Source organism: Rhinoderma darwinii, chromosome 5, assembly GCF_050947455.1.
Source record: "Rhinoderma darwinii isolate aRhiDar2 chromosome 5, aRhiDar2.hap1, whole genome shotgun sequence".
Classification (NCBI taxonomy): domain Eukaryota; kingdom Metazoa; phylum Chordata; class Amphibia; order Anura; family Rhinodermatidae; genus Rhinoderma; species Rhinoderma darwinii.
The window spans coordinates 202,279,959-202,303,050 of record NC_134691.1 but is presented as its reverse complement, the minus strand read 5'-3'; the positions used below and the strand labels follow the sequence as shown (position 1 = coordinate 202,303,050).

Sequence of the window (23,092 nt, the reverse complement as noted above, 5' to 3'; positions counted from 1 at the left end):
CATGCCAATGTTTGTTTAAGATGTCAAGCATTATGTTCCAATATTCATGATAGTCGGTAATGAATCTTGGTTGACGTGGGAATTCAAGATCTTTTTTCTTTGGGGTTAGGAGATCAGTCCTGTTTGTTCGTAATGCTATATTATAGCCTTCTTTTATGCTTCTATTAGAGTAATTTCTCATCTGTAGTCTTAATTTTAATTCTGCAGCTCTCTCTTTGAAGATTTCAAAGGTTGAACAGTTGCGTCTTAGGCGCAGAAATTCACCTCTGGGAATTCCCCTAATAGTGCTATTAGAGTGTGCACTCTCAGCATCTAACAGACTGTTGTTGGCAGTTTCTTTTCTATATAGGTCCGTGTTCAATTCTCCATTATCATCTTTGTATATTTGAATATCCAAGAATGGTATAGAGTTATAGCTAAAATCCAGTGTCAATTTAAGATTGTAATTGTTGTCATTTAGTTGGCGTATAAATTCTTGAAGGTTGGAGACAGTGTCACTCCAGACCACCAGAATATCGTCTATAAAACGCCGCCATAGACTGACATGATTAGTAAAATAGCTCATTCTGTCATCAAAGATGACCATTTCTTCCCACCAACCCAGATAGATGTTAGCAAAGGTGGGAGCAACTGCCGCTCCCATTGCAGTTCCTCGGATTTGTAAATAAAAACGACCATCGAATAGAAAATAATTCTGTGTAAGAATAAATTTGAGGGCACGAAGAACAAAGTTTTTCCGTACAGGGTTATAATTGGTATCCTTAGATAAGAAGAATTCCACTGCTCTACACCCCTTGGAGTGGTCTATACTTGTGTAGAGACTTTCCACATCGCAAGTCACCAAGATCTCATCTGGGTTTAGGTTTATTCCTTCTATTTCTTTCAAAATCTTCATGGTGTCTCTGGTGTAGGAAGGCAGCTGGTAGACAATATCTCTAAGTTCATGGTCTAACCAAATGCTGCATTTTTCAGTTAAATTTCCCACACCAGAGACAATGGGTCTTCCTGGAGGGTTATCCTTGTTTTTATGTATTTTGGGAAGTAGATATAAAGTGGCTACCCTTGGATCTTTTACCATTAAGTACTTTTTTTCATTGAGGGATATAGCTCCCAGACTAAAGCCCTCTTCTATCATGATTTTGTATTCTTCAACGAATTGCCATGTGGGGTCACCCCATTGGGGTTTGTAACAATTTTTATCAAGTAGTTGACGCTTAGCCTCATGTATATATTTATCCTTAGGCCAAATAACAATATTACCACCCTTATCGGATCGCTTGTAGACCATAATTTGAGTTCTTTTAGCGCTTTTTGTTCTTTCGGCGAGATGTTGTCACTTGTTGTGTGAGCCGGAAGTGACAGAATATCTCTACTAACCAAGTCCACAAACACTTTTATTGCTGGACATGTATCCATTGGTGGCATTATCGTAGATTTTGGTTTTAGATGTTTTTTAGTTTTCAAAATTGAAATATTTGTTTCATCTTGGTTGAGGTTTTCTGAGAGTAATTCCTCCAAATCCCTAATAGTTTCCATTTATTGCTCCAACATTGGATCTTCTGGGAGTACTATAGTTTGATCTTCTAGTAAGGTGTTGTGTTCTTGTTTTGAAAAAATCTTTTTGTAGGTAAGTTTACGTCCAAAGAGATGTAGATCTTTAATAATAGAGAATTTGTTTAATCTAGTTGTCAGGCAAAAATTTAAACCTCTTTTCAAAATCCTCGCTTGAGCCCCTGTTAGAGAATGTCTAGAAAGATTTATGACTTGTAATGAGTCCAAAGGTACAATTTCGTTATTATGGGTTACATCCTTTGATGTTTGATCCAAAAATATACCTGATGCTTAATTAATCTCAAATAAACAGCAAGAGTACCAAAATATATCTTTATTGTCCCAATAGGGAGAACATTACCCACAAAATACAAACATTTAAAATACAGATAATTTAAAAACACCCCGGATAGGAATGTCCACCGTATCCCATAGAAATGGTCATACTATATACCATATAGCGATAAGGAAATGTATAATCCTAGTACAGATTCCCCCAGGAGATCAGAAGTCTAGAATGATCAACTGGGTAGACGTAGAAACCTCATATAACCCATATGTGGGAGTGCAGAGGCAAATCTGTATCAAAAAATGAGCACTTAATTACCTGGGGTGGACATGATGAAAAGAAGACCTAATCCGGGGAACACCTCGACGCGCGTTTCGCTTCCTTCGTCAGAAGGAAGCGAAACGCGCGTCGAGGTGTTCCCCGGATTAGGTCTTCTTTTCATCATGTCCACCCCAGGTAATTAAGTGCTCATTTTTTGATACAGATTTGCCTCTGCACTCCCACATATGGGTTATATGAGGTTTCTACGTCTACCCAGTTGATCATTCTAGACTTCTGATCTCCTGGGGGAATCTGTACTAGGATTATACATTTCCTTATCGCTATATGGTATATAGTATGACCATTTCTATGGGATACGGTGGACATTCCTATCCGGGGTGTTTTTAAATTATCTGTATTTTAAATGTTTGTATTTTGTGGGTAATGTTCTCCCTATTGGGACAATAAAGATATATTTTGGTACTCTTGCTGTTTATTTGAGATTAATTAAGCATCAGGTATATTTTTGGATCATTGATTATTGATAATTATATCTGGTGGTATGATAGGTGCTTAAGATACATTTTTGTTGAATACATCCTTTGATGTGTTCGATTTTTTCTTTTCCCTCTCTGGGATCCCCTGAATCCCCATGTTCCTCTGTCCCGTAAAAAAGGGACTTCCGAATTGGGGTTTGTCTCTTTGTCTAATTCTGGTTTTCGCTTAGGCAGATCTTTTTGTCTATTTCTACTTCTCTGTAATGGGTATTCAGATTCAGATTCTGTACGGAAAAACTTTGTTCTTCGTGCCCTCAAATTTATTCTTACATGGAATTCTTTTCTATTCGATGGTCGTTTTTATTTACAAATCCGAGGAACTGCAATGGGAGCGGCAGTTTCTCCCACCTTTGCTAACATCTATCTGGGTTGGTGGGAAGAAATGGTCGTCTTTGATGACAGAATGAGCTATTTTACTAATCATGTCAGTCTATGGCGGCGTTTTATAGACGATAATCTGGTGGTCTGGAGTGACACTGTCTCCAACCTTCAAGAATTTATACGCCAACTTAATGACAACAATTACAATCTTAAATTGACACTGGATTTTAGCTATAACTCTATACCATTCTTGGATATTCAAATATACAAAGATGATAATGGAGAATTGAACGCGGACCTATATAGAAAAGAAACTGCCACAAACAGTTTGTTAGATGCTGAGAGTGCACACTCTAATAGCACTATTAGGGGAATTCCCAGAGGTGAATTCTGCGCCTAAGACGCAACTGTTCAACCTTTGAAATCTTCAAAGAGAGAGCTGCAGAATTAAAATTAAGACTACAGATGAGAAATTACTCTAATAGAAGCATAAAAGAAGGCTATAATATAGCATTACGAACAAACAGGACTGATCTCCTAACCCCAAAGAAAAAAGATCTTGAATTCCCACGTCAACCAAGATTCATTACCGACTATCATGAAGATTGGAACATAATGCTTGACATCTTAAACAAACATTGGCATGTTCTAAAAACAGACATAGATCTAGGCCAAATTTTAGGAGAAAAAATTCCCACAGGTTATCGTAAGGGTATGTGCACACACACTAATTACGTCCGTAATTGACGGACGTAATTTGGCCGCAAGTACCGGACCGAACACAGTGCAGGGAGCCGGGCTCCTAGCATCATACTTATGTACGATGCTAGGAGTCCCTGCCTCGCTGCAGGACAACTGTCCCGTACTGTAATCATGTTTTCAGTACGGGACAGTCGTCCTGCAGAGAGGCAGGGACTCCTAGCATCGTACATAACTATGATGCTAGGAGCCCGGCCCCCTGCAGTGTGTTCGGTCCGGGTCTTCCGGCCGAAATACGTCCGTCAATTACGGACGTAATTAGTGTGTGTGCACATACCCTAAGGGTAAAAGCATCTCAGATATGTTGGTTTCGAGTCACTTCTCTCAAACCAACAATCAACAAAAAATCCTTGCACCAGGATTCTACCCTTGCAAACTATGTAGGGCATGTAAAATTCTAAAAAGCACAAAGACTTTTTTGGATGGGTCAGGAAAAATCTACACCATAAGGGAACACATTAGATGTTCATCAACAGGCGTTATCTACTGCCTCGAGTGCCCTTGTGGCCTCAGATATGTTGGCAAAACAAAAAGAGATTTGAGGGTCAGAATCAGAGCGCATATTGGCTCCATCATAAACTACGAGAAAAACAAACTAGATAGTCAAGCGCACAATAAACCCTTTACCCCGACCCCAATCGCCAGACATTACAAGCAACATCACAATCTAAATTGGACAAATCTCAAAGGATGGGCAATCTGCCAACTCAAAATGGGTATAAGAGGAGGCAACTTAGATGAAGCCCTTTTAAAAAGGGAAAGTAAATGGATATTTCAGATGAACTCAGTTAGTCCAAATGGCCTAAATGAGAGTTTTAATTTTGGTTGCTTTCTGTGAATACAAGCTTTGCACCAAAGGAGAAATCCTAATAAATTTATAATAAATAATAAAAATCTTTGTGGCCCATAACCTAAAATAATTGATCCTATCTGGCATTCCAGCACAAGCACGTGAGGAATAAAACGCAATAATTTAATATGATAAATAATTCGCTTCAAACTCTCCTTTCCTCTAAGTGGTTTCAACTATTTGAATACGACTTATGAAAGTCACTCTAGAACAAAAATAAAAATACAAAATAAAAAAATAAAAACACAAAACAACAGACAGTCTAGAATTGGATAAACAATTTAAAGTGGAGAATAAAATTGGGGATATGTATGTGAACACATATCAATATATATACTTCAGACATTAAAATTAGAGATGAGCGAACTTATCAAAAGTTCGGTTGGGCTAGTTCGCCGAATTTCACAAAAAAGTTCGGTTCGGACCGAACTAGTTCTGACCGAACCTGTCACTTACGTGCGCCGAGCATGCTACTGTCCAGGGTGCTGATAGAGTTAATGGGCTGCACTAACTCTTTCAGCAACCTTCACAGTACATGCTCGGCGCGCGGAAAATACCATTTAAATGTAATAAAAAAATAAAAATTATACGTTCGTACTTACTTTCCTCCTGTCCGGCCTCCAGCGATGACGTTTCATCCCTTTCGCCGATGCAGCCAATCACAGGCTGTAGTGGCGGTCACGCACGTCAGGATGACGCTTCATCCCACGTGACCGCCTCTGCAGCCAATCACAGGCTGCAGCGGCGACATGAATGAAACGTCATCGCTGGAGGCCGGACAGGAGGAAAGTAAGTATGAACGTATTATTATTATTTTTTGGCATGTATGTATGTATGTTGGCATGTATGTATGTATGTATGTATGTATGTTGTCATGTATGTATGTATATATGTGCATGTATGTTTGCATGTATGTTGGCATGTATGTATATATGTGCATGTTTGTATGTATATTTGCATGTATATATTTGCATGTATGTATGTTTGCATGTATGTATTTTTGCATGTATGTTGTCATGTATGTATGTATGTTGTCATGTATGTATATATGTGCATGTGTGTATGTATATTTGTATGTATGTATGTATGTTTGCATGTATGTTTGCATGAATGTATGTATATTTGCATGTGTGTATATATATATATGTATGTATGTTGTCATGTATGTATGTATGTTGTCATGTATGTATATATGTGCATGTATGTTGGCATGTATGTATATATGTGCATGTGTGTATGTATGTATATTTGCATGTATGTATGTTGTCATGTATGTATGTATATATGTGCATGTATGTTTGCATGTATGTTGGCATGTATGTATACATGTGCATGTTTGTATGTATATTTGCATGTATATATGTTTGCATGTGTGTATGTATGTTTGCATGTATGTATGTTTGCATGTATGTATGTTGTCATGTATGTTTGTATGTATGTTGTCATGTATGTATGTATATATGTGCATGTATGTATGTTTGCATGTTTTTATTTTTGCATGTATGTTTGCATGTATGTTTATATATATGTGCATGTATGTAATTATGTTTGCATGTATTTATGTTTGCATGTATATTTGTGCATGCTTGTATATATGTATGTATGTATCTTTGCATGTTTGTTTGTATGTATGTATGTTTTCATGTGTGTGTGTATGCATGTATGTATGATAGTTTGCATGTATATATGTGTGTATGTTTGCATGTATGTATATTTGCATGTATATATGTGCATGCTTGTATATATGTATGTATGTTTGTATATATGTATGTATATTTGTATATATGTATGTATGGCCATGTATGATACTGTCTGCTGGCGCCCTGTATCTAAGTCAACTTTGCGGCAGGCTTCTATACATGGTATAACAGTCAGTATCACACATTAAACTGAATCTAAGCCTACAACATGTTTTATTTCATTATTTTATTTTTTTACAGGTTTGGTGTTTGGACTACGTCGGTTTCGAGGACTACTTCGATGACGGTTTTTTTTCTACAATAAAATGGTTAATGAGGGTTGTGTTGGGGGTGCTTTATTTCAATAAAATATTTTATCTATATCTTTGTCTTTTTCTTTTCAAATTTTATTATTACCACTTTAGTAATGGCCGCTGTCTGAGTGACAACATCCATTACTAAGGGGAGGCTTAGTGTTAGCCGGTGCAGAGGCTAACACTAACCACCATTATTACCCCGGTACCCACCACCACCAGGGGTGCCGGGAAGAGCCAGGTACGATCCAGTACCCGACCATCTGTTGTGATGGTCGGGCCCTGGGGCGGCCGCAGGCTGGTATTATGAGGCTGGGAAGGGCCAAAAACAGTGGACCTTCCCACCCTTGTAATGCTAGGCTGCTGCTGCTGTGTTGTATCTGGCTGGTTATAAAAGTGGGGGGGACCCCACGTCATTTTTTTAAATTATTTATTTATTTACATTTTTTTTTTAAAAAAGACATGGGGTTCCACCCAATTTCTCATAACCAGCCACATACAACACAGTGTTATTAGCCTGGGAATGGACAAAACCAGTGGCCCTTCCCACCCATGTAATGCCAGACTGCTGCGGCCTTGTATATGGCTGGTTATTAAAAATGTGGGGGACCCGTCTATTGCTAAATTTGTTAAATTCCAAAAAAAAAACGACGTGGGGGTCCCCCCCATTTTTATAACCAGCCCGATACAACACAGCAGCAGCAGCCTAGCATTACAAGGGTGGGAAGGTCCACTGATTTTGGCCCTTCCCAGCCTCATAATACCAGCCTACGGCCGCCCCAGAGCCCGACCATCACAACAGATGGTCGGGTACTGGATCTTACCAAGCTCTTCCCGGCACCCCTGGTGGTGGTGGGTACCGGGGTAATAATGGGTGGTTAGTGCTAGCCTCTGCACCGGCTAACACTAAGTACCGCCTTAATAATGGACGCTGTCAATCAGCCAACTGCCATTATCTAGGCACTAATAAAGTTTGAAAAAAAAACACAAAGACAATTCTTTTTTATTGAAATAAGAAATCCCCAACAAAACCCTCGTTAACCATTTTATTAAAATTTGAAAAAACGCAGATCTACGCAGTAGTCCAACGAATCGTAGATGTAGTCCAATCGGTACATCAAAATCTGCAACAACATAAAAAAACAGTTATCAATGTGAACAATACCAATACTTCTACTCACCTACACACATATATACACGCACACACAAACAAACAACCATACACAGACACACACATATATACACAAACACAACAAGATATACACACACACATAAACAGACAAACACGCACATATACACAAACTCACACATATACAAACAAAAACACACATATCCAAACACACACACACACAGTTATACACACATACACGAACACATATACACAAACACATATACAAACAAAAACACACATACCCAAACACACATATACACAAACACATATACACAAACACACCCATATATACACACAAACACACACCCATATACACATACAAAAACACACACAAACATCTACACACAAACATATACACAAATACACCCATATATACACAAACATATACACAAAACACATATACACAAACACACCCATATATACACACACACACACATATAAAAACAAAAACAGACAAAGTCACATACCCAAACACACATATATACACAAACACACACATACACAAACACGGTTTCTTTTAAATGCTGCTGGGGAACCCGCTCGATCCACTATATACGGCTGCGCTACAGTGCAGCATTTAAAAGAAACAGGATCCTGACCTGTCCATAGAGTTTAAGGCAGCACAGAGTATTTCAGGAGATGAGCGTGCAGATTCAGTGCTGCTGCGAACTCTGCTCTTACCATTACGTAGCTCTCAGTCTGTTACCTCTCCTCCACTCCTGTCCTCCAGAACACCTTCACATGATTGGCAAGTCACCACGTAATGGTAAGAGCAGAGTTCACAGCAGCACAGAGTATTTCAGGAGATGAGCGTGCGGATCTTGTGCGGGGTGGTGACTTGCCAATCACGTGAAGGTGTTATTGAGGACAGGAGTGGAGGAGAGGTAACAGACTGAGCTACGTAATGGTAAGAGCAGAGTTCACAGCAGCACTGAATCTGCACGCTCCTCTCCTGAAATACTCTGTGCTGCTGTGAACTCTGTTCTTACCATTACGTAGCTCAGTCTGTTACATCTCCTCCACTCCTGTCCTCTATAACACGTTCACATGATTGGCAAGTCACCACCACGCACAAGATCCGCACGCTCATCTCCTGAAATACTCTGTGCTGCTGTGAACTCTGCTCTTACCATTACGTGGTGACTTGCCAATCATGTGAAGGTGTTCTTGAGGACAGGAGTGGAGGAGAGATAACAGACTGAGAGCTACGTAATGGTAAGAGCAGAGTTCACAACAGCACTGAATCTGCACGCTCATCTCCTGAAATACTCTGTGCTGCCTTAAACTCTGTGGACAGGTCAGGATCCTGTTTCTTTTAAATGCTGCACTGTAGCGTAGCCTTATATAGTGGATCGAGCGGGTTCCCTAGCAGCATTTAAAAGAAACAGGATCCTGACCTGTCCACAGAGTTTAAGGCAGCACAGATTATTTCAGGAGATGAGCACGGGCAGCCGTTCGTTTTTCCGAGCCGTGCTCCCATCATGCACACGACCGTAAAAACACCCGTTATTGCGGGTCGTAATTACGACCCGCAATAACGGGCTCATAGACTTCTGTTACCCACGGGTACCTTTCCGTATTCTCACGGGAAGGTGCCCGTGCCGTTAAAAAAATAGAACATGTTCTATTTTTCTATTTTACGGGCCGTGCTGCTATAATTATAATGACAGCACGGTTCGCAAAAGCGGCCGGCTGCCCGTGGCCGGCCGGCCGTGCTCGTACTTACGAGTCGTAATTACGAGCACGGCCCGTAAAATAAAAAAATAGAACATGTTCTATCTTTTTAACGGCACGGGCACCTTCCCGTGAGAAAACGGGAAGGTACCCGTGGCTAACAGAAGTCTATGGGCCCGCTATTTCGGGTCGTAATTACGACCCGTGATAACGGGTGTTTTTATGGTCGTGTGCATGAGGCCCCGTAATGACGGGTGGCTACATGTGTGCACCCGTCATTACGGCAGCGTTGCTAGGCGACGTCAGTAAGGGTATGTGCACACACACTAATTACGTCCGTAATTGACGGACGTATTTCGGCCGCAAGTACCGGACCGAACACCCTGAAGGGAGCCGGGCTCCTAGCATCATATTTATGTACGATGCTAGGAGTCCCTGCCTCTCCGTGGAACTACTGTCCCGTACTGAAAACATGATTACAGTACGGGACAGTTGTCCTGCAGAGAGGCAGGGACTCCTAGCATCGTACATAAGTATGATGCTAGGAGCCCGGCTCCCTGCACTGTGTTCGGTCCGGTACTTGCGGCCGAAATACGTCCGTCATTTACGGACGTAATTAGTGTGTGTGCACATACACTAAGGGTATGTTCACACGGCCTATTTACGGACGTAATTCGGGCGTTTTGGCCCCGAATTACGTCTGAAAATAGCGCCTCAATAGCGCTGACAAACATCTGCCCATTGAAAGCAATGGGCAGACGTTTGTCTGTTCACACGAGGCGTATATTTACGCGCCGCTGTCAAATGACGGCGCGTAACTAGACGCCCGCGTCAAAGAAGTGACCTGTCACTTCTTTGGCCGTAATTGGAGCCGCTATTCATTGACTCCAATGAATAGCAGCGCTAATTACGGCCGTAATTGACGCGGCGTTCAAGCGCCTGCACATGCCGGTACGGCTGAAATTACGGGGATGTTTTCAGGCTGAAACATCCCCGTAATTTCAGCCGTTACGGACCCCCGCCGTGTGAACATACCCAAATAGTCACTGTTCAGGGTGCTGAAAGAGTTAACTGATCGGCAGTAACTGTTTCAGTACCATGGACAGTGACTACCGATCACAGTACCTGTAAAAAAAAAGACGTTCATACTTACCGAGAACTTTCTGCTTCCTCCAGTCCGGTCTCCTGGCCGTTGCCTTGGTGACGCGTCCCTCTCGACATCCGGCCCGACATTCCTTGATGACGATGCAGCCTTGTGAGCGCTGCAGCCAATCACAGGCTGCCGCGGCCTCTGCAGCCAATCACAGGCTGCAGAGGCCTCTGCAGCCAATCACAGGCTGCCGCGTCAGAAAAGGTCGGACTGGAGGAAGAAGAGGGACTCGTCACTAAGACAACGACCGGGTACGTATGAAATGCTTTTTATTTTATTTTTAATCAGCAGCCTCTTTTCTCTATCAGTGATTGATAGAGATAAGTGGCTGCCGATTTGTATAATGTTTTTGACCGGGTTCGGTCAAAACGGGTTCGGCCGAACCCGGTGAAGTTCGGATTCGCTGCGAACCGAACTTTACCGGAAGTTCGGACCGAAACCGGGTTCGGTTGTCCCGGTTCGCTCATCTCTAATTAAAATAAATATAAATGGATAAGGAGTGAAGAGTATGATCAATTTATTGTTCTTGTATTTATCATTTGATAATAATATAAAAATTCTTTTCATTTCACTTTATCTGATCAGACATGGTGCAAAACAAAAACAAAAATCTAACATTTCAAAGATTCACATATGTATAAGCAACGTATTAATTAAAACAAATATAAGAAACTATAAGTAATACCTAATATAAATATAAAACTCTTCTAGGAATTGATTTTTCTGTAAATAAATAATATTGAGCCTTTTGACAGATACTTGGAAATTAATCCAACTGTCATCCACACACTGTTATACTTGAAACAACCTTATTGGCCCCCTTAGCTGTCAATCAGCACTTACCATATATAAGGGCGTCAGAACCGGCGGGTTACACCCCAAGAGGAAGCCTGAATGCCGGCGAAACGCGCGTCGGGTGTTTAGTCCTAATCTAGCAACCAAAGTATAAGGTCCCAACTCTACCTAATGCTACCTATAACATCAATCAATAGTCGGCAACGACTTGTATGTATAAACGCTACTCCCTGGAAGAGAGCGGTGCCTACAATTTGACATACGCTGCTGGGTTGACTCCCTGACAGCGTTCCCTGAATTAGCAAATCGATGTATACAGGCTGTTCAGCCACTTTATTACACCACGCTGCTGGGCTGAATCCCTGACAGCGTTCACTGAATCAGAAAATTGATATACACAGGCTGCTCAGCCACTTTATTACATCGTGCTGCTATTCACTGTTTCTCCCGTGACGACGGTGAGAACAGACAGCAAGCACCTAATCAATAGGGCACCTTACAAAGTACACTGCCATCTTCAAATAGACGAGCTGCATCGCTGCTGATCCTATTTGTGAGGATCAGCGCTGTATGCCATTTACACTGCTGCTGCTGACGGTCTTCCACGTATTACGGTGGTAACTGACAGCAAGCACATAAGAATCAGGGCTTTCAGTAGTGCTCATTTTATATAAGTCACTACATCGCTGTTTAAATAGCTAAAAATTTCAGCACGACAATTACAACGCTGCTGACCCCAATAGTGAGGATTATAAGTGTGCTCCATCCACAAAGGTGGAACACACAGGCTACCTAGCCAAAATACCTTAAGGTGCTGCTGCCTACGATTTCCCACGAACACAAGGTGAAAACTGACAGCAAGCACTTAAGAACTGGGGCATTTTCGCTGTTTAAACAACTTAAAAAAAAATTCAGCACGTCAATTAGAACGCTGCTGACCCCAATAGTGAGGATTATAAGTGTGCACCATCTACAAAGGTGGAACACACAGGCTATTTAGCCAAAATACCTTAATGTGCTGCTGCCTACGAGTTCCCATGAACACAAGGTGAAAACTGACAGCAAGCACTTAAGAATTGGGGCATTTTTGTGGCGCTTATTCATACGGGCTACCGCATCACTGTTCAGCAACTACAATTTAAATGCTCAAACTCTAGCACAATATTCTATCGTGCTTCTGCCTATTATATTTGGTATTTATACCAAAGAAGAGACGCTGTAAGGCTGGGTTCACACAACCTATTTTCAGACGTAAACGAGGCGTATTATGCCTCGTTTTACGTCTGAAAATAAGGCTACAATACGTCGGCAAACATCTGCCCATTCATTTGAATTGGTTTGCCGACGTACTGTGCTGACGACCTGTAATTTACGCGTCGTCGTTTGACAGCTGTCAAACGACGACGCGTAAAAATACAGCCTCGGCAAAAGAAGTGCAGGGCACTTCTTTGGACGTTTTTGGAGACGTTATCTCATAGACTCCAATGAAAACAGCTCCAAAAACGGACGTAAAACACGCTGCGAAAACGCCGCGAAAACGGCGCGAAAAACGGCGCGAAAAAGTGAGTTGCTCAAAAAAACGTCTGAAAATCAGGGGCTGTTTTCCCTTGAAAACAGCTCCGTATTTTCAGACGTTTTTGGTCACTACGTGTGCACATACCCTAAGGGTATGTGCACACACACTAATTACGTCCGTAATTGACGGACGTATTTCGGCCGCAAGTACCGGACCGAACACAGTGCAGGGAGCCGGGCTCCTAGCATCATACTTATGTACGATGCTAGGAGTCCCTGCCTCGCTGCAGGACAACTGTCCCGTACTGTAATCATGTTTTCAGTACGGGACAGTCGTCCTGCAGCGAGGCAGGGACTCCTAGCATCGTACATAAGTATGATGCTAGGAGCCCGGCTCCCTGCACTGTGTTCGGTCCGGTACTTGCGGCCGAAATACGTCCGTCAATTACGGACGTAATTAGTATGTGTGCACATACCCTAATAGTGATTATTGAATGAGGCTGGGTTCACACGACCTATTTTCAGGCGTAAACGAGGCGTATTATGCCTCGATTTACGCCTGAAAATACGGCTCCAATACGTCGGCAAACATCTGCCCATTCATTTGAATGGGTTTGCCGACGTACTGTGCCGACGACCTGTAATTTACGCGTCGTCGTTCGACAGCTGTCAAAAGACGACTCGTAAAATTACAGCCTCGTCAAAAGAAGTGCAGGACACTTCTTGGGACGTTTTTGGAGCCGTTTTCTCATAGACTCTATTGAAAACAGCTCCAAAAACGGCCGAAAAAACGGTGCGAAAACGCCGCGAAACAGCTCCGTATTTTCAGACGTTTTTGGCTCAGCGTGTGAACATATCCTTACAATTAATGCTGATATATTCAATATATACAAGAGAACCTCAACAAATGGATACAATGCCTATTAACTAACATTGAATGCTGATACACTCAGTACATTCATGAGAATCTCAAGAAATTGATACAATGTTTACTAACCAACAACATTTATGATACATTCAGTGCACATAAGAGAACTCTAGGAAACTGATACAGTGTCCACTGACTAGCAGCTAAGCTGATTTATTCAGTGCACACAATATAAGCACACTTGGAATAATAATCATTATACCACTGTTATCAGATCTCTACTCAGTCCACCATAGAGTAGAGAATAAAGCACAATTTAAAATAAATTATTTATCAATTTCAGCCTAAGATCTGAATATGGTTTTTGTATGACAATAGCATTGGACGGTTAACTATTAGGGTATGTTCACACGGCCTATTTACGGACGTAATTCGGGCGTTTTTGCCCCGAATTACGTCCGAAAATAGCGCCTCAATAGCGCTGACAAACATCTGCCCATTGAAAGCAATGGGCAGACGTTTGTCTGTTCACACGAGGCGTAATTTACGCGCCGCTGTCAAAAGACGGCGCGTAAATAGACGCCCGCGTCAAAGAAGTGACCTGTCACTTCTTTGGCCGTAATTGGAGCCGTTATTCATTGACTCCAATGAATAGCAGCGCCAATTACGTCCGTAATTGACGCAGCGTTCAAGCGCCTGCACATGCCGTTACGGCTGAAATTACGGGGATGTTTTCAGGCTGAAACATCCCCGTAATTTCAGCCTTTACGGACGCCCTCGTGTGAACATACCCTTAGGGTATGTTCACACAGCCAAATTTCAGACGTATACGAGGCGTATTATGCCTCGTTTTACGTCTGAAAATAGGGCTACAATACGTCGGCAAACATCTGCCCATTCATTTGAATGGGTTTGCCGACGTACTGTGCAGACGACCTGTTATTTACGCGTCGTCGTTTGACAGCTGTCAAACGACGACTCGTAAAAATACAGCCTCGTCAAAAGAAGTGCAGGACACTTCTTTCAGACGTTTTTGGAGCTGTTTTCTCATAGACTCCAATGAAAACAGCTCCAAAAACGGACGTAAAAAACGCCGCGAAAACGGCGCGAAAAACGCCGCGAAAATTGCGAGTTGGTAAAAAAAACGTCTGAAAAGCAGGGTCTGTTTTCCCTTGAAAACAGCTCTGGATTTTCAGACGTTTTGGTTGACTACGTGTGAACATACCCTTAATAGGCAAATTTTGCTCTTATAGTGCAGGATAAGGGGTCACCTCCTGCACTGCAATTTATTCTGACCTACATTGGACATTTGTAAAAAATTAATTTTATAATTTTAAAATTAATTAGTCAATAAAGTTTATTATTTTTATTACTCTCAATTTTACAAAGGAACCACAACTCTTTCCCTTTCTCCCTATTTCCTAAATAAAATCAGTATAAATTGGTGGTATACACCTTTGTGGTTCCCACAACTCACTTTATATAAAATAAAAAAAGTGAGGGTATTTGCAAAATCCCTATTTTTGACTATTACAGCGATTCCCAACGTAGATCGGCTTTTTTTTTAAAGTTTTATTACCTTTACAAATAAAAAAAGAATTGGTTATAAAATAATTTTTTGGGAGCGAAATTGGGAGACTATTTTATTTTTCCTCTGTAGTGTTTTTAATACCATTTTGTGGTACATGTAACCTTTTGATCGCTTTTTATTCCATTTTTGGTAGATAAGGTGACACAAAAAAACAGTAATTCTGTCATTTGGCATTTATTTCTTACGGCGTTCCCTGTTGCAGATAAAGAAGCTTATATTGTGATGCTTCAAACTTTGGATCCAGTGATACCAATTATTATATTTGTTTTTTTAATTGTTTACCTTACTTTAGAAAAGAAAATGGTAAAAGGTTTATTTTTTTAGAAGTATTCATATATTTTTTTCTATATTGCTAAAAACGTAATTTCAATTTGACGTTTTTTTAAATTTTTACTCCCACTAGGTAACTTAAACATGCGATTGTTTGATCACTTGCACAATACACTGCAATACATATGTATTGCAGTATATTGTGCTTTATGCTGTCCCCTATTTAGCCCTTCCTCTAGAAGGGCTTAATAGGAGCACCAACATGGAAGACCTGGGGGCCTTTATTAGACTCCCAGCACCCATGACAACCCATTGCCCCCCCCCCCTTTGTCTAACCGCTTAGATGTCGCTATTAGTACATGTCATGGTTTATTACGGTCAGCTTGTTATTGATTGTGTCCATACAGTTGATAGTGTATCATAACGCACATATAACACCTTGAAGTATAAAATAGTAAAATTGGATCAGAGAAAATTTACCTTCTTGCCCATAACAACCAGTCTATGCTGAATTTTTCCAATGCAGTTTAGAAAATGACATATGAATCGTGATTGGTTGTTACAAGGAAAAATGTCACATTTTCTCTGTCATATTAGTTGTATGAATCCCATTGTACCACCATTAAACAGGAAAAAGAAAAAGGCAGATGATCCAGCGCAGTGAGGTTAAAATGGAACGTTGTTCCAATTTTATTTTGACTTCTTTAAAAGGAAATAACTCCCAGATGCAAGGGTAAACACATTTGATGTTGCCTACGCGTTTCAGACGTGTACAACGTCCTTCCTCATGGCTTGTTTGCTGGCAAGATAATATTAAAACAAGGTTTATATCCGGTCATCAACACGTGGAGGTGATTGCGGTCCAGCAAGATGGTGCTGAAACGCAAAACAGATCCATGGAGGCCACATCAGCAGCCCGGGCAGGGCAATATGCTCCACCAGTATAAGGTAAGTATTTAGCTCTAAGTGTTTATTGACACATAATATTGTATGTTCAAGTTTTTATAGTGGACAAAAAATATGTTCTTATTTGGTGATCGGATATAAACATCGGCGACAGTAATGCTCACATCATATTATTAAAATAGATTTAACGCAAAAAAATACGTAAGTCTAAATTCTGTTTAACTGGTTGCCGACACAGGACGAGTATGCTCGTCCTGAGCGGCGAGCACTTCGCGCATTAGGACGAGCATACTCGTCCTGTGTGACAGCAGTCTCTGCCGTCTCTGTGTGTGCGATCGAGAGCGGGGCAACGGCTGTAATACACAGCCACGGCCCCGCTCTGACAGCGGAGAGAAGAGAAACATCTTCTCTCCGCTGTTAACCCTTTGAACGCCGCGATGACAGCTGATCGCGGCGTTCAAAGAGGGGGGACTGCACATTGATCGCGTCACAGAAAATAACTGTGACGCGATCAAAGCCCACAACTCATATGGCCAGACAGCCCAGGGTCAGGTGAAGGACCCCAGGACTGTCTGAACATATTTCCTGTTGTTAGGGCATACTGAGGTATGCCCTAACAACTGCCTGTGTACAATCAGTAACAGGCTCATGTACTGGCATATAGATCTATGCCAGTACATTACATTTACAAAATAAAAATAAAAATGATAAATCCCTTTATGGGATTAAAAAAAAAAAGTTAAATGAATGTAAAAAAAAAATAATGGTAAATAAATAAATAAATAAAAAGTAAATAAAATCCACAGAAACACACATTTTTTCTAATAAATAAACTTTTTCAAATATAAGTCCCAAAACATGAAATAATATAGACATATTTGGTATCGCCACGACCGTAACAACGTGTACAACAAATGTATAACATTATTTATGATGATCGGTGTATGGTGTAAAAAAAATAAATATTAAAACTGCTGCGCAACTGCTTTTTTTCTGCATTTTAATCTAATTAAAAATGTATAGAAATTAAACGATAATGTATTTGTACCAAAAAATGGTACGTACATAAAGTACAACTCGTCCCGCAAAAAACAAAGTCTCATACAACTACGTCGTACAAAAAATAAAAGCGTTATGAGCGTCGGGATGCAAAGAGGGAAATGTAAAAAAAATTGCTCTGTCCTCAAGGCCAAAATTGGCCGTGTCCTTAAGGGGTTAAACAAATTAAATTAAAAACAATGCATATACTGGAACGAACATTGGTATTCATGAAAAGCATTCAACTATCAATACAAGTATGCAGACACTAATAAACAGTCGATACGTAAGTGAATGGCTGATTGGTACACGAGATTAAATAGGATTGTCATATCTGATAATTCATGGTTAATAGTGAAACATTAATTCTTTTCTGAGGTTTAAACCTTTGGGGAACCTGGTCTTGAGTGTAAATATCCAGTATGCTTCCCTTACTAGAATTTTATGTTTAATATTCCCCCCTCGACTTGGGGTGTTAACTTTCTCTATAGCATAACATCCAAATGTTGAAATAGATCTATTATGTTTTATTACAAAGTGTTTTGCAGCATTTGAGATATTAGTAAGGTTTGGATTTCTTATATAGCCCAGATGCGCTAAAATTCTGGTTTTGAACTTTCTACTAGTGCATCCTACATATAGCAAATTACATTCAGTGCATTTAATAATATATACACCACCGCCTCAATGTTACAATTAATATATGTTTGAATTGAAAAAGTTGTGGTTTTATCAGAGTCCCTAAAGACTTTGGTGGGTTTGGCATAAGAACAGATTTTACATGGGTTGGAGCCACATTTATAGAAGCCCTTATAATGAAGCCATGTCATTTTGGTCACATAGATTATCTCAATGACAATCTATTTCACCTTAGATTCACCTATTCCCTGGAAAAAGATACCATTCCGTTTCTGGATTTAGAACTAGGGGGAATTGAGGGGGAAAGAATTAGCTCCAAAATCTATCATAAACCTATTTCAGGGAACACTATCCTACATGCTAAAAGTGGCCACCCCAGGCAAACTATTTCATCAATTCCAGTGGGGGAAATGTACAGAGCAGAAAGGAACTGTAGCAGTGACAACAGCTACAGGGTAGAACAACAACTAATTTTCAAAAGACTACGCGAAAGAGGATATGCAGAGTGGACTCTCAAAGGAGCGACATCTATTGTTTAAAAAAAACAAAAAACAAGACCTTTTACTCTTTGAACCAAGATCTTTCAGTAGTCCCAATCCAAATATACCGACCTTAATTTTACAACACAGCAACCAATTTTCTGAAATCAAAAAAATCATCCTTAAAATAAAATTCTAGCAAGGGAAGCATACTGGATATTTACACTCAAGACCAGATTTCCCAAAGGTTTAAACCTCAGAAAATAATTAATGTTTCACTATTAACCATGAATTATCAGATATGACAATAATATTTAATCTCCTGTACCAATCAGCCATTCACTTATGTATCGACTGTTTATTAGCGGTATTGATAGTTGAATGCTTTTCATGAATACCAATGTTCGTTCCAGTATATACATTGTTTTTAATTTAATTTGTTTCAACAGAATTTAGACTTACGTATTTTTTAGCGTTTTATTCTATTAATCTATTTTAATAATATGATGTGAGCATTACTGTCGCCAATGTTTATATCTGATCACCAAATAAGAACATATTTTTTGTCCACTATAAAAACTTGAACATACAATAGTATGTGTCAATAAACACTTAGAGCTAAATACTTACCTTATACTGGTGGAGCATATTGCCATGTCCCGGGCCGCTGATGTGGCCTCCTTGGATCTGTTTTGCGTTTCAGCACCATCTTGCTGGACCGCAATCACCTCCTCCTGTTGATTACCGGATATAAACCTCGTTTTAACATCATCCTGCCAGCAAACAAGCCATGAGGAAGGACGTTGTACACATCTGAAACGCGTAGGCATCATCAAATGTGTTTACCCTTGGATCTGGGAGTTATTTCCTTTTAAAGAAGTTAAAATAAAATTGGAACAACGTTCCATTTTAACCTCACTGCGCTGGATCATCTGCCTCTTTCTTTTTCCTGTCTTTACTACCGTGTGCCGTCACGGCGATCCAGGCTCAGTGTGCAGTGAAAACCTGCTGAAAGGTGAGCTGGAAGATTCCTCATACAAACTGTTTCTGAACCTCCAATAAACTTACAAAGTGTGAAATTATTTTGTTATATTATGTTATAGTAAAGGTAGAGACAATCCAATGCAATAGCTACTCATGCTGTCATTGCAAGACATCCAGTTGGGCTATTGCTGGCCTAACATTTATTGCCATGCCACAAGCCATGAACTTGATATGAAAAGGACATTTCAAAAAAGTTTATAATGCATAATGTATTATTTCTTTCTCTATGTTTCATTAGGGTTCAAGAGGAAACTTTGGGGAGAGAGGAGAACAAGGTTCAAAAGGAGCAAAGGGGGATCCAGTAAAATTCTATTTAAATTACTTTTCTTTAATCTACTATGTTGTGTCTTTTGGTGTGGTATTTTTAATTTCTATTTTATACTTTCTACATAATATTTTAATACTTATTTTAAAGTCTAACCTCTGTTTGCTCTGGATTCTGGACTGACTAGTCACTGATTTGTCTGACGTGTGTAAATGAGTGTCAAAACCTTGCGACCAATGCAATTTATTTAGCTTTAGCTTTTCTTGTTGTCCTTGATGTGTTGTAGCCATGCCCAATTATGCTGTAAATTGTACTGTACACCATTTTATTCGTTCAGGGAGAATATGGATCTAATGGACAACCAGGAGAACGTGGTCCTACAGGCACACCTGGGTTTCCAGTAAGTATTCCTGTTCTATATTCTCTATCCTAAAATCATAAAGATTTCAATAGGACATATCAATAGTACTTAAATAAAAAAAATTCAACCCTATCTCACGGTACAGGAAAATATAGGCTTAAGCCTCATGAACACGACCATAAGGTCCTCAAAAACGGACCCGTAGCCATTCGCAATCTGTAAATATATATAAAGGTATCCATGGCCTTTAACCCCTTCCCCTGCTTTCATTCTGGGCCCTAATGACCAAGCCATTTTTTAAGTTTTTCCATCGTCACTTTCGAAGAGCTATAACTTTTTTATTTTTGCGTCGACATAGCTGTATAAGGTCTTGTTTTTTGCGGGACGAGTTGTATTTTTTAATAGCACAATTTTGGGGTACATATTATTTATTGATTAACTTTTATTAACTTTCTTTGGGGGGGATAGAAAAAAAACTGACATTTCGCCACTATTTTTTGCGTCCTAAATCTACGCCGTTTACCGTGTGGTATAAATAACACAATAACTTTATTCAACGGGTTGTTACGATTGCAATGATATCAAATTTGTATAGTTTTTGTATGTTCTACTACTTACACAGTAAAAACACTTTTTTTTCAAAATTATTTGTTTTTGTGTCTCCATATTTGAAGAGCCATAACTTTTTTATTTTTTCGCCGATGCTGTTGTATGAGAGACGACTTGTAATTTTTATGGGTACTATTTTGGAGTAGATGCGACTTTTTGACCATTTTTTATCAATTTTTTTGTAAGTCAGGATTCGCAGAAAACAGCAAATTTTCCATTGTTCTTTATTTTATTTTTTACGGCGTTCACCATGCGGGTTAAAGAATGTAATAGCTTTATAGCCGGGATCGTTATGGATGCGGCAATACCAAATATGTGTGTCTTTTTTTGCTTTTTTTTGGTTTTTTAATAGTAAAGCATTTTGTAATGGGAAAAAGTGTGTTTTTCTTTTCTTTCACATTTTTTTAATTAACTTTATTCAACTTTTTTTTTACTTTTTTACTAGTCCTACTAGGGGACTTTAATATAAAAGTGATCGGATGATCACATATTACACTGCAATACTTCTGTATTGCAGTGTATTACTGCCTGTCCGTTTAAAACGGACAGGCATCTGCTAGGCCATGCCTCCGGCATGATCTAACAGGCATTCATTACAGGCAGACCTGGGGGCCTTTATTAGGCCCCCGCCTGACATCGAGGACACAAACACTTGACAATCTTATCGCCAGGTGTCAGTGGGATGAGAAGGAACTCCCTCCCTCTCTCCAAAACCACTCAGATGCGGTGCCCGCTATTGAGTGCCGCATCTGAGGGGTTAAACGGGTGATATCGATGCTAATATCTATCTCACTCGTTCGAGCAGGGAAGCAGGAATGAGTCCGCAATTTCATCGTAATTACCTGATCCGTAATTACGGATGAAAACTACGGTCGTGTGTATGAACTCTGAATTTCATATAACTCCTCAGAGAGCTACACAATTAAGGGCATGACCACACGTGGCGGATTTCCTCCGCAACTGTCCGCATCAATGCCGCACAGAATCTGCGTTGCAGATTCTGCAGCGGATCTGCACAAAATGTGCAGTAAATTGATGCGGACTAGCTGCTGCGGACTGCGGTAAAAGTACTTCCCTTCTCCCTATCAGTGCAGGATAGAGAGAAGGGACAGCACTTTCCCTTGTGAAAGTCAAAGAAATTCATACTTACCGCCCGTTGTCTTGGTGACGCGTCCCTCCTTCGGCATCCAGCCCGATCTCCCTGGATGACGCGGCAGTCCATGTGACCGCTGCAGCCTGTTATTAGCCTGTGATTGGCTGCAGCCGTCACTTAGACTGAAACGTCATCCTGGGAGGCCGGACTGGAGACAGAAGCAGGGAGTTCTCGGTAAGTATGAACTTCATTTTTTTTTACAGATACATGTATATTGGGATCGGTAGTCACTGTCCCGGGTGCAGAAACAGTTACTGCCGATCGCTTAACTCTTTCAGCACCCTGGACAGTGACTATTTACTGACGTCTCCTAGCAACGCTCCCGTCATTACGGGAGCCCCATTGACTTCCTCAGTCTGGCTGTAGACCTAGAAATACATAGGTCCAGCCAGAATGAAGAAATGTCAAGTTAAAAAAGCAAGACGGATCCGCAGCACACATAACATGTGCATGACAGCTGCGGACTTCATTGCGGAAATTAGAATCTCCATTGAAGTCAATGGAGAAATTCCGCCATGAGTCCGCCACTGCTCCGCAACAGACAGAGCATGCTGCGGACACCAAATTCCGCTCCGCAGCCTATGCTCCGCAGCGGAATTTTACGCCTCGTCTAAACGAACACTGCTAAATTAAAGTGTAAGTCAATGGACAAACGGCTCCGCTGCGGATTAACGCTGCGGAGTGTCCGCAGCGGAATTTAAGTGAAATTCCGCCACGTGTGAACCCAGCCTAAAGGTTTGTACAGAATTAGAAAAACATGGCTGCTTTCTTCAAGAAACAGCACCCCACCTGGTGAATGGGGTTGTCATGTAATACCATAGACCACCCATATGGTGTTGTATTTGGTAGAAAGCAGACATGTTTTTCTAATCCTTTACAACTGCTATAAGATGTATGTGCACTTTTTAATGATTTTTATTTCTCCAATACATCAAAAATAAAAAAGAAATATGGAACAAATATGCAAATAGACTTGATTAAAA

The 23,092-nt window shown here is 40.4% G+C and overlaps 1 protein-coding gene across 1 annotated transcript in view; it reads left to right on the top strand.

Annotated features, from left to right (window-relative positions):
• The window catches only part of LOC142652831 (collagen alpha-2(VI) chain-like), a 147,552-nt gene that overhangs the window by 96,479 nt on the left and 27,981 nt on the right, over window positions 1-23,092 (top strand). The window contains exons 21-22 of the mRNA XM_075828513.1: window positions 19,960-20,022; window positions 20,324-20,386. Coding sequence (XP_075684628.1) covers window positions 19,960-20,022; window positions 20,324-20,386 — 126 coding nt within the window. The remainder of the gene's footprint in view (window positions 1-19,959; window positions 20,023-20,323; window positions 20,387-23,092) is intronic.